This window comes from Populus trichocarpa, chromosome 10 (assembly GCF_000002775.5).
Source record: "Populus trichocarpa isolate Nisqually-1 chromosome 10, P.trichocarpa_v4.1, whole genome shotgun sequence".
Taxonomy (NCBI): domain Eukaryota; kingdom Viridiplantae; phylum Streptophyta; class Magnoliopsida; order Malpighiales; family Salicaceae; genus Populus; species Populus trichocarpa.
This window is the reverse complement of record NC_037294.2, coordinates 8,105,562-8,117,363: the sequence shown is the minus strand read 5'-3', so window position 1 is coordinate 8,117,363 and position 11,802 is coordinate 8,105,562. Positions and strand designations below refer to the sequence as shown.

General features: G+C 29.5%; 1 protein-coding gene across 1 annotated transcript; it reads left to right on the top strand.

Annotated features, from left to right (window-relative positions):
* The first annotated feature begins 7,472 nt into the window (after positions 1-7,472).
* On the top strand, positions 7,473-8,952 carry LOC18102413 (mitogen-activated protein kinase kinase 7). Its single transcript, XM_024609246.2, has one exon. The coding sequence runs from the start codon at positions 7,729-7,731 to the stop codon at positions 8,689-8,691; it is 963 nt and encodes a 320-aa protein (XP_024465014.2). The 5' UTR covers positions 7,473-7,728; the 3' UTR covers positions 8,692-8,952.
* The last annotated feature ends 2,850 nt before the right edge of the window (positions 8,953-11,802 follow it).

Genomic DNA, 11,802 nt, shown 5'->3' with positions numbered 1-11,802 from the left:
CCTAGATGACCAACTCTAAACTACCACGTACATTATGTACATGCTCTCTCAGGTCGATCAGGTTATCATAGTTGTCTAGACTCATTTTTGCATAAATATAGTCCTTAGAAAATTGAATGTTCAATACTTTTTTGGACAAGGGAGAACCCCTCTACTAATGAGGGTTGTAGTTATTCTCCTAGGTATATTCATTTATAGACCGTCTTTTAGTCTTTTATCTGTTAGGCTATTAGGAGCCTAAAGAGTTTGGTATGAAACGACGGTTACGATAATTGGTGTCCTTCTCATGGTAGCTAGAAAGAGTACGATCGGAATACCAACTTTGTACATGAGTATCATAATGGCACGAGCGACCCTTTAAAGGACTCTTGTGAATGCAATTTTTATCAATCTTTTCAAGGTAGAGCAATTATCTACGGACACTTGGTATGGTCGGTGGTCGTGGCACTAGGATGTTATGTGTTGCTGAGGATGTCAAGACTTATTGGGGTGACAATGTCGAATTTGGCCCTTAGGTTGCACCTGACTGATGAGTTATTGAAGGTCTGATTGGGTATAAGTGTATGCAATAACAAATAGATTTGTCTCGTGTCCTGGCTTAGGTGTGTCTTGGTTATGTGCCATGTAATGGTCTAGAAAAGTCAAAAACAAGTTTTAGAAATTGATGGCTTTTTTAGTTTCCCACAGGTGGTGGCACCAATTGATGAGGTTCTAAAATCCAAGATGTTTAGAAATAAGGTTGATGTGTTGGATAATCAGTTAATCTCTAAGTTCAAGCAATCTGATTCGTTCTCCCTAACCAAAGTATCTGGTGGCTTAATATAGAACGCTTAGGTAGTTGGTAGCTTGTAGCTAGTGGTGCATGGTAAGCCAAGATGGTTGATAGTCGGTGCTTGTATAAGGTCCCTTTTAATGGATATAGGAACTCTTAGATGCTTAAGTTAGTAACTTTGTAGAGAGAGAAAATGCAATGATATTTTAAAGAGATGTGCTCTACAATTTATATGATTAAAATGTTAAGAATAAAGAGATTGTGAATCTTAAGTTTGAAGGATTCATGATGTATTTATAATTCACGAGTCTAGTCTTTTTATGGAGATGAAGGGTTAAAGTGTAATTTCACCCTTATAATTTTTGGAGTTGTATTCTACTCAAAATAATACGTATTGGATTACTATAAAATACTAAGGGACCCGCGTGGGGTCCTAGAAAAATTATCAAGGGAGTGTTAGGCTCGAGTAAGGTGTCTAAGCCTATTAGAGGTGAAAATGAATTTAGGCATGCTGCTTAGACCCCAAGCATATTAGACTCGGGTATGGTAGCCCGAACCTATGTTCGTGTTAGGCAGCACGTCTTAAACCAACTGGGCATGTCACGCCCAGCCTGGGCTCAAGCTACCATGCCTAAACCCATGCATCTTAGTAGTAGTTAGGCTCGGGTGTAGTAGCCCGGGTCTATAAGGATATATTTTTTTGGCATTTTAAGGTTTTTTTTAGGTCCTTTAAGGGTTTCTTTTGGCCTGTTAAATTTGGATTTATCACTTTCAATTCTAATACCATGGGTAATCTCGTTCACTCTAAAAGATAGGTATGCGATGAAGAGATAATTAAAATATATGTATTTTTTATATATTTAGACAGATTTATTTTTGTAATTTTTTTTTTGAGTTCTAATATGATTTTCTAAATTAAGTAAAAAATGATAATTAATGATTAAATATTTTTAAAATTTATCTAATTCAATAGGCACCCATGTCCTATTATGGAATCTGCTACCCAACCCTCTCTTTTGTAAACAACTACAAAAACAATAATGAGTGATGCAATTCCATTACTTCAAATGATGAAAGAAAAAGGCTTAAATTGTCCATTACCTCAGTTACTTTAACGGATGGAGGAAGAAGCCCAGATCAAGGGACTTTTAATTCAACAACGATTGGTCATGTGGAAGGGATTTGCAAAATAAAAGGATATTATCAAAATTAGTTTACATATTAAATAAAATTATTTTTTAAAACGATTTTTAAGGTATGACTTTCATATTAATTAATTTAGTGCATTTATGAAATTAAGTTCTTATAAATAATAATATTAAAGTTCAAAATCAAAATTTGTATGAACAAAAACAACAAGTCTTTTTAACTATAAATATATTAAATATATTGCTTATGATTAAAAACGTCGGTCACATCATCACAAATGAGTATTGTGGTAGCTTTTATGGTTGTGGTTTGAAAAAAAAATTGTTTTATAAAAAGTAATTTTGGTTGAGGTTGGTTTGATATTTATATATGTTTGATTAAAACTGTGGTTGAAATTGAGGTTGAATAAAAAGTAGTTTAATGTGTTTGGTTAAACATGTTTTTCAAATTGAGGTTATAAAATAACTAAAAAAGATATATATTGTTATTGATGGTTTTTAATTTAAATATTGTAGATTTAACTATCACTATTACATCATTAAATAAATAATACTTTATATCAAATATTTTTTTATTATTCTATTAACTTATCTATAATTTCATCATGTATGAAATTCATATGATAAGGACTATAGTTTTCATAATTTTTTGAGTGTGCAACAAAATCAGGTAAAATATCATCAAAAACAAAATTGGAATTGCAATCAAATTCCGCAAATGCTACGTCATCATACGATGTCTTTCTAATTTATGTAGTATTATTAAATAATATTAAATATTAGTTTTTCGAGTAAAACACAATTTAAGTAGTTAGAATTCACCTGGCACTGTTCACGTGAACAGTGCCAAGTGAATTAATCTTACCTAGACACTGTTCACTTCTTGAAGTGAACAGTGCCCAGGTGAATTAATTCACCTGGCATAGACGCGGCAGGGGGAAAAGCAGCTCTCAGCTACTTTATACAAACCGGCGGTTTCAACATAAAATATATGAGTCCCACATAAACAGTAAATAGCTTTTTAATGTTACCAAACATGATGTTTACGTGGTTTGCTTTAAAAGTTAAAACTACCGCGTAAACATACACGCTCTATAAGCATTATGGAATAGGATAGCCCTTCCTTAATTTTGAGATTTCCTTCTTATTATTTAAAGATTTTGAAATTGAGATTATTTAATAAAATATCAAATTTAATCGTTCAAGTGCATGCTTTAAAGGGACAAGGTTTTTTTTTTTTTTTTTGATAATCTATTCAAGTCGATTAAAAATAGTTAATCCTCGAGAGTTACATTGCTGGTTAATGTAATATGTTTGATTATATATATATAACAAATTTTATGTTAAAACATTTGATTTGAAAAAAAATATATTAAGAATTATCATATCATTAGGATGCTTTTATTGATAAATACTAAATATATTATCTTATTCTAAAAATACTCTACATGTGAAAATTAAAAAGACTTCTAAGTACTCTCTATATAAAGAGAAATATTTATTTTCTTATATAAAAATATAAAATATATGTCAATACTAATATATAAATTCAAATTTATCTTTAATTGAGAAAGAAATTAAAAATTAATATAATTAATAAAAAAAGGTTATTCTCATTTTTTTCATTATATATCTATTTATACATCACATAAAATCTCAAATAATATAAAATAAGCTTCATAAATCACTCCTAAACTATATAATAACTTATTGGCACTTCATTATGACCATCAAAACTCTAAAAATGCTTTAAAATAGGTAACAAGAGCCAAAAGTTATTATAAAAAAAACACAGTAATTAAAATCTAATCAAAACTAATAAATTTATATCAAAATTTATCAAATTACAATCAAATAAGATCCTTTTCTATATGATATATATCCTTGGTTATTGTTTTATGTTATTTTTCCTCATTTACACTAAAAGATTCATATATTTTTATTCCTTTTTACCATCGATGCCAATATTAAAAGAAGACTTCTTTGCATAAAACAATTCATAAATTGGTTTTTTATATCTATATATAGTTTTAATTTATGTTCATCCCATATATATACATATAATTAAAACTTAAAAACAATAAATTTATATAAAAATCTAAACCCTTTGTTATTATTTTTTAAAGGATGTTTTTATATCTATATATTATAGTTAGAAGGTTTCGACACAAATTATGAGAGGGGAGAGTATTGAGATAAAATGATCTCATCTAAGACTGGTAGAACATGTAGTTAACGGAAAACAAAAGGAGAGAACTAACGTCAGTTCATGTCAGGTTAGCACTTTGATTGGAAATGAAAAGGGATTTCCATTCTCCATGCTTGGTACGATGTTGTTTAATTCACGATTTAGATGTTATACTCGCATGATGCCGCGGGTTTGTAGTATGTTTGTGCGTTGTCGTGAATTTAAAAAAAATCATAAAAAAATCATATGAAGAAAGACTATTATAATCTATAGTGTTTACAGGAAAAAAACTATAAAGATAATTTTAGAAAAAAAAAACATAAAAAAACGAAAGGGATAAAAACTATGTAGGGAAACACTATAGCAAATTTATAGTGTTTTGTAGCGAAATATACAGTTGTAATTCTCAACCAGCTTAATATTAAAAAAATTAAATTGACAAAGATAATTTTGATAAAAATCATAATAAAAAAAAAACCATGTAGGGAATGACTGTAGCAATCCATAGTGTTTTAAAGAAAAAAAAGTACAAAGCTAAATTCTCAACTAGCTTACTATGAAAAAAAATAGAAGCAACAAAAATAATTTTGAAAAAAATCATATAAAAAACAAAAGAAAAAAAGAAGAAAAAAGACCTATATAGGAAAACACTACAACAATCCACAATGTTTTGCAAGGAAAGCTACAGTTGTAATTCTCAACCAACTCAATATTAAAAAAATAAAATCGACAAAGATAATTTTGGAAAAAAACATAAAAACCATGTGGGAAAATATTATAGCAATCCACAATGTTTTAAAGAAAAAAACTACAAAGCTAAATTCTTAACCATCTCAATATTAAAAAGATAAATTCGACAAAGATAATTTTAGAAGAAAAAAATACGGAAAAAAACTGTAGCAAAACAAAAACCATGTGGGGAAATACTGTAGCAATCGACAATGTTTCAAAAAAAAAAAACTATAAAGCTAAATTCCCAAACAGTTCAATAGTAAAAAAAAAATCGACAAAGATAATTTTGAAAAAAAAACACAAAAAAATGAAAAAAAGAAAAAGATAATTTTGGAAAAAAAATGAAAAAACAAAAAAAATGAAAAAACATGGAGAATGGAAAAAAAAATGAAAAAGAAAAAAAAACAAACATGCGGGAATGAAAAAAAAACAAAAACACAAAAAAAATATTAAAAAAAACATGTGAAGAAAAGTTACAATACTTTTCCCACAAGTTTTAGAGTATTAACGAGATGACATGTCCGCGCGCTGCCGCAGGCTTATAAAACAAATGCACTTGATAGTGTTATAATTGTGAACCAGCGCTAGATAAGTAATAGAAATTAAAGGTATGATAGAGCAAATATTTCATGACGGAAAAAAAATTGTGTTGGTGATCAAAAACTTAGAGACTGAACAAAATAATTTGTAGCAATCTACAATGTTTTGTGAGGAAAGATACAGTGCTTTTGCCACATGATTTAGCTTTTCAGTTAATAAAAAGAAAAACAATTACAAAGCTAAATTCTCTACCAACTTAATATTAAAAAAAAAACAACAAAGATAATTTTAGAATGAAAAAAACCCATGAGAAAAAACATTGTAGCAATTGACAATGTTTTGTGAGGAAAACTATAGCGCTTTTCCCAATAAAATAAAATAAAAAACCATTTAGAGAAATATTGTAGCAATCCACAGTGTTTTGTGAGAAAAACTACAATACTTTTCTTATATGATTTAGCTTGATTGTAATTATAATTCTTAACCAACTCAATATTAAAAAAAAAATCGATAAAGATAATTTTGGAAAAAATCATAAAAAAATCACATGGGAAAACACTGCAACAATTCACAGTGTTTTAAAGAAAAAAATTACAAAGCTAAATTCTTAATCAGCTCAATATTAAAAAAAAATCAACAGAGACACTTTTAGAAAAAAAAATAACAAAATAAACACTAAAAAAAGGAAAAACAAATCATGTTGGAAACACTGTAGCAATTCACAGTGTTTTGTGATGAAAGCTACAATGCTTCCCCACATGATTTAGCTTTATTTGTAATGACTTGCAATTTAATTCACAAACAACTCAATATTAAAAAAATAAAATTGAAAAAGATAACTTGAAAAAAACTATAACAAAAAAAAAACCATGCAGAGAGACACTGTAGCAATCCACAATATTTTATGAGCAAAGCTATAATGCTTTCCCCACATGATTAAGCTTTATTACAAAGTTAAATTCTAACCAACTCAATATTAAAAAAAATAAAATCGACGAAGATAATTTTGGAAAAAAAATATTACAAAAAAAACACAAAAGAAACTGGAAAAAAAAACCATGTGAGGAAAAACTGTATCAATCCATAGTGTTTTGTGAGGAAAAACTTGTATTTACTTATAATTGCAATTCTTAACAGTGTAGCAATCAATAGAAAAAACAATGTGGGAAAAAACATTGTAGCAATCAATAGTAATTTTTGAGGAAAGTTACAGTGCTTTCCTCACATATTGTAACTGTAATTTTTAACCAGCTCAATATTAAAAAATAAAATAAAAAAAGATAATTTCAGAGAAAATCATAAAAAAAAACCATGCGGAGAAACACTGTTGCAATCAACAATGTTTTAAAGAAAAAAAATTACAAAACTAAATTCTCAATCAGCTCAATATTAAAAAAATCGACAAATATAATTTTGAAAAATAAAGAAATAAAATAGAAAAACATCGCAGCAATTCACAATATTTTAAAGAAAAAAACTACAAAGCAAAAATTTTAACCATGTCAATATTTAAAAAGTAAAATCAACAAAAATAATTTTGAAAAAAAAATAAATGAAAAAAAAAAGAAAAAATAGGAAAGTTGAAAAAAAAATTTGAAAAAAAAAGAAAAACAAAGAAAAAGTTAGAAGAAAAAAAAAAGAGAAAAATCACTATGAATTACTGTTGTAATCCACAGTGATTTAGGTTTTGGAAAACAGTGATTTCTCTATATCTTTTAAAATATGTTATAATATAATAATTAATAATAATAATAATATATATTAACAACTCTACCGAGAAATGAGATATTGCATTAGGAGATCGGTAAATTGCTCCATTGATCAGTCGGTACGAGGTAACTAATTCCTTTTTCAATAATATATAGATTAACCACAGCACTGGTTCTTTCCGAAACACCGAAACACGGACATTACGGGACATAGGTGTGGAAGAAACGACCAACCAAAATATCTCAAAGTGTTCTATCCACAGGGAAAAGAAAAAAAAAACCGGAGATAGTGGCTTTGGATAGGTTTTCATGGCGAAGACTGTTTGCTCAAACTGTCTCTAAAGTGCCATGTCCACTATAACCATGTTCTCAGAAGTCCGAGAATTGTCCATCCTCGTTTTTGTACATACGATATTATATTGCTAGTTGTCTAATAACTTTGTCGCCAGTGGCACGATCATCTTCCCTAAATGCACTACGTCCACCATTAACACCATCCCTCGCGTCTCTTTCGCGTCCTAATTTGGTCTGTAGACAGTATATAACAATAGCAACTGGAAAATCAGAGGAACAAAATTACACTTATCAAATTTTCCTTGAATCCCTTTTGTCAAGGAAAGAAAACCAACAGTTAGAAACATGGTTCTTATTAGACACAGAATGCAACAGCATCTTAAGCTTGATCCCCTTCCAGAATTAGAGATCGATGAATGCGCTCTGTGTCCTTGGTTCCCTAAGCCCATGTCTGGCACTACGATTCAAGGGGTGGGGGACTTCTTGGACTTGGAAAAACTCTGCGTTCTAGGCCGTGGTAATCAAGGCAGTGTCTACAAGGTACGCCACGGGCAAACATTAGCCATCTATGCACTGAAAATCATCCAGCAGGGTATAAATGACGCTTATGTATCCCACGAGACAGAAATCTTAAATTGCATAGACTCTCCTTTCGTCGTCAAATGTCATGGGATTTTTGAGCCACGAGCTGGAGAAAAAGCTATACTCATGGAGTATATGGATGCAGGAACACTTGATACAATTTTTAGAGCCAACGGTCCCTTCTCTGAGACTTCACTTGCCAACATTGCCTACCAAGTACTCAACGGCCTCAAGTACCTCCATGAACACAATATTGTCCATCTAGATATAAAGCCTTCAAATCTTCTTGTCAGCAAGGACATGAAGGTGAAAATTGCTGATTTTGGAGTGAGCAAGATTGTCCATGGGACTGGAACTAGGGCTGCCACTAACCATCACAATATGTGTGAGGGTACACATGCTTATATGAGCCCTGAAAGGTTGGACTCGCACACATTTGGTTCAGGCTATGTGTATGCAGGAGATGTCTGGAGCTTGGGAGTTACTTTATTGGAGCTATATGTGGGGCATTTTCCATTTTTTCCAGCTGACAAGAGGCCCAGTGATTGGATGGAGCTTGTATTGGTGGTATGCTTCGGAGAATTCCCTAGCTTCCCGAAGGAAGCATCAGAGGAATTCAGGAGCTTCATCAAGTGTTGCTTGGAAAAGGAACCAAGTAAGAGATGGACAGTCTCACAACTCCTGTCACATCCCTATGTTTGCTTGGGGGAGAGATTGGGGAAGTGACGGTGGGATAAATCAAAGCTTTTTCAAGAATTAATAAGGTAGGACGCATTCACTGGTAGCAGCAGCTAGGAGTTTTGAAGATTGTGTAGTGTAATTGACCAAAATAAGAACAAAATTAAGGGCCTTTTCAGCTTCTTCTCCTTTCTTTCGCCCTTAGCATTACAATGAATTTTTGTTTTTGTTTTTGTTAGTCTGGCTTAATTACAAAAACAGAAGTTGAAATAAAGTCGGGGAATTTCTAACCCTATTTATTGAACTTAATTTTTTGTTCTTTTTTGTGGTAAGAACGAGCGAACAGCTTAAAGAAAGCAAAGCAAAAGTACAGTGGCAAAGTGCACCGGAGACCAAAGAAGCCGGGAACCAGTAGTAGAAGAAAGCTCTACGAATGGAAACAGGCAAAAACACAAGATTGACAGCAGCCGAAACTTGATTTATATAATTAATGGTTTTGCGCGGAGTAAAAGCACTTTATTTATTGACTTTTTTTTCTGTCTTTGGTTTTTCTTGCACGTGGAAAATGCCTTCTAGGACGCGCCGCATAATGCTGTTTATGCTTACAGAACACCCAATAACTTGATCCATAGTTAAAAGATTTTTTTTATTTAGATTTTTCCATCAATATTTTTTTTTAAATAGTAATTTCTTTAATACATAAAAACGATGTAAAAGGTGTAAAAAAAATTAAAATCATAGGAATGGTGTTGGTTTCTCGTGCTCCTAGTCTCTTATCTTGTATCTAAAAATAAATTAAAAGACTATTTTGTTCACTTAAAGGAATTTAAAGTGGTGTTTAATATAAAAAATATATATTTCATTCGTTTATCGAAATTTCTAATCTATTTTTAACTCTATTTTTCAGTTTTTCAATGAAAAACAAAAAATGTTTATTTATTACAATTTCAAGATATTTTTCTATTTTTTTAAGTTAAATTATTCTACTAAATGAAAAGAAGGTGATGATGCACTTGATTAAAGAATGCTAGGAGATAAGCAATATGTTTAAATAAATGTAAAAGATTATGTTTGTTGAAATAATATATTTAAAATTATAGTTTTTAAATTTGGTTTTATAATTAAATAATCTAAAATAATATTAATATGATCATGTTGATTCAATCACAACTCTTATTAAATATTAAAAAAATACGAGAAACCACCTAGTGTAGGAATTTAGTTGATGAATTGAACATTAGTACTTTTGGCTAGTCTAAAAAAACTTTGTCAACTCAATGTGAAAAAAATATAGTTTTAATACTATATTCTAGTTTCAAATAAAAATAATTTGTGAAAGAAAAAATATGTGAGATTTAACTCATGCCCTCTCCTAACTCATCTCATTAAAGCTAATTATAAAAAAAAATTAATATAAAATGACAATTAATATATTTTTGTTTAATTTATATCACCATAATTAATTCATGATTTTAATAATTTAAAAATCGAGGTTAAATTTAAATCAAGCTCTAATTCAGATTCGACTATCGTGCTAAAAACAAACTTTTTATGGCATTTTCTCTTCTCTCGCAGACAATAATTCAAACTTATTGTTTTGAATAAATTTTATTATTTTGAAACCTTTTAATATACGGGTTAAAAGAAGTGTTTTTTTAATTCCTTTTAAACACTTTGTTTCACACTAATTAATAAATAGCTACTATGCAATTGGCTAATATTTTGTATTATCATTTTTAAGAATTAAATATCAGTTGCTTACATGCATATTATAATTTTGCACTGGCGTAAAATAATAGTTTAATCCGATTTTTCATTGAAGTAATTAAATTAACATTTTTTTCGTTTATTTAATAAAAGAAATTAGTGTTTAATACATAATATATAAAAAGAAATCTATTGTGGGGCAATTTTCATTCTACTCTGAGTATAGTGATTTGTTGAAGTGAGCTATTGAAAAGGTGTTTTTAATGAAAAGGAATAATTATAGGTATTTTCTATTGATTAGTAACTAATAAAATTGTTTCTTTATATATATAATTTATCTATAAATCAGTCATTTTATTGGAAATCGTCTGAATAAATCGAAAAAACGCGAATTTTCACATATGTCTACGTCTAGCGTGAATAGCATTTCTCTTTCGTAGAAATGTTTTTTTGATATTATTATAGCTGATGTGATTGGAATTTAAAAAAAAATATTTTATGAAAAATATTTTTGGTTGAGGATGTTTGTTTACGCGGTAGCTTTAGCTTTTAAAGCAAACTGCGTAAACATCATGTTTGGTAATATTTAAAAGCAATTTAGTGTTTGTGTGGAACCCATATATTCTATGTTGAAACCACCAGTTCGCACAAAGCAGCTAAGAGCTGCTTCTCCCCTGCCGCGTCTATGCCAGGTGAATTAATTTACCTGGGCACTGTTCATTTCAAGAAGTGAACAGTGCCCAGGTAAGATTTATTCACCTGGCACTGTTCGCGTGAACAGTGTCTCCACTGTTCATTGGACCGCGTTTGACCCGGTAAAAAAAAAATTATTTTTTTTAAAATTATATTTTATTCGAAAAACTAGTGTTTAATATTATTTAATAACACTACATAAATTAGAAGGACATCGCATGATGACGTAGCATTTGTGAAATTTGATCGCAATTCCAATTTTGTTTCTGATGATATTTTACGTGATTTTGTTGCACGCTCAAAAAACCATAGAAACTATAGTCCTTATCAGATGAATTTCATACGTGATGAAATTGTAGATAAGTTAATGGAATAATAAAAAATATTTGATATAAAGTATTATTTATTTAATGATGTAATAGTGGTAGTTAAATCTACAATATTTAAATTAAAAACCATCAATATTAATATATATACTTTTTAGTTATTTTATAACCTCAATTTGAAAAGCATGTTTAACTAAACACATTAAACTATTTTTTATTCAACCTCAATTTCAACCACAGTTTTAACCAAACATATATAAATATCAAACCAACCTCAATCATAAGTACTTTTTATAAAACAATTTTTTTCAAACAACAACCATAAAAGCTACAACAATACCAAACACATATATGTTTGGTTGAAATTGTGGTTGAAATTGAGGTTGAACAAAAACTAGTTTAATGTGTTTGGTTAAGAATGCTTTTCAAATTA

Coding starts and splice junctions, on each gene's coding strand:
- LOC18102413 (XM_024609246.2), top strand. CDS start 7,729: ATGGTTCTTATTAGACACAGAATGCAACAGCATCTTAAGCTTGATCCC.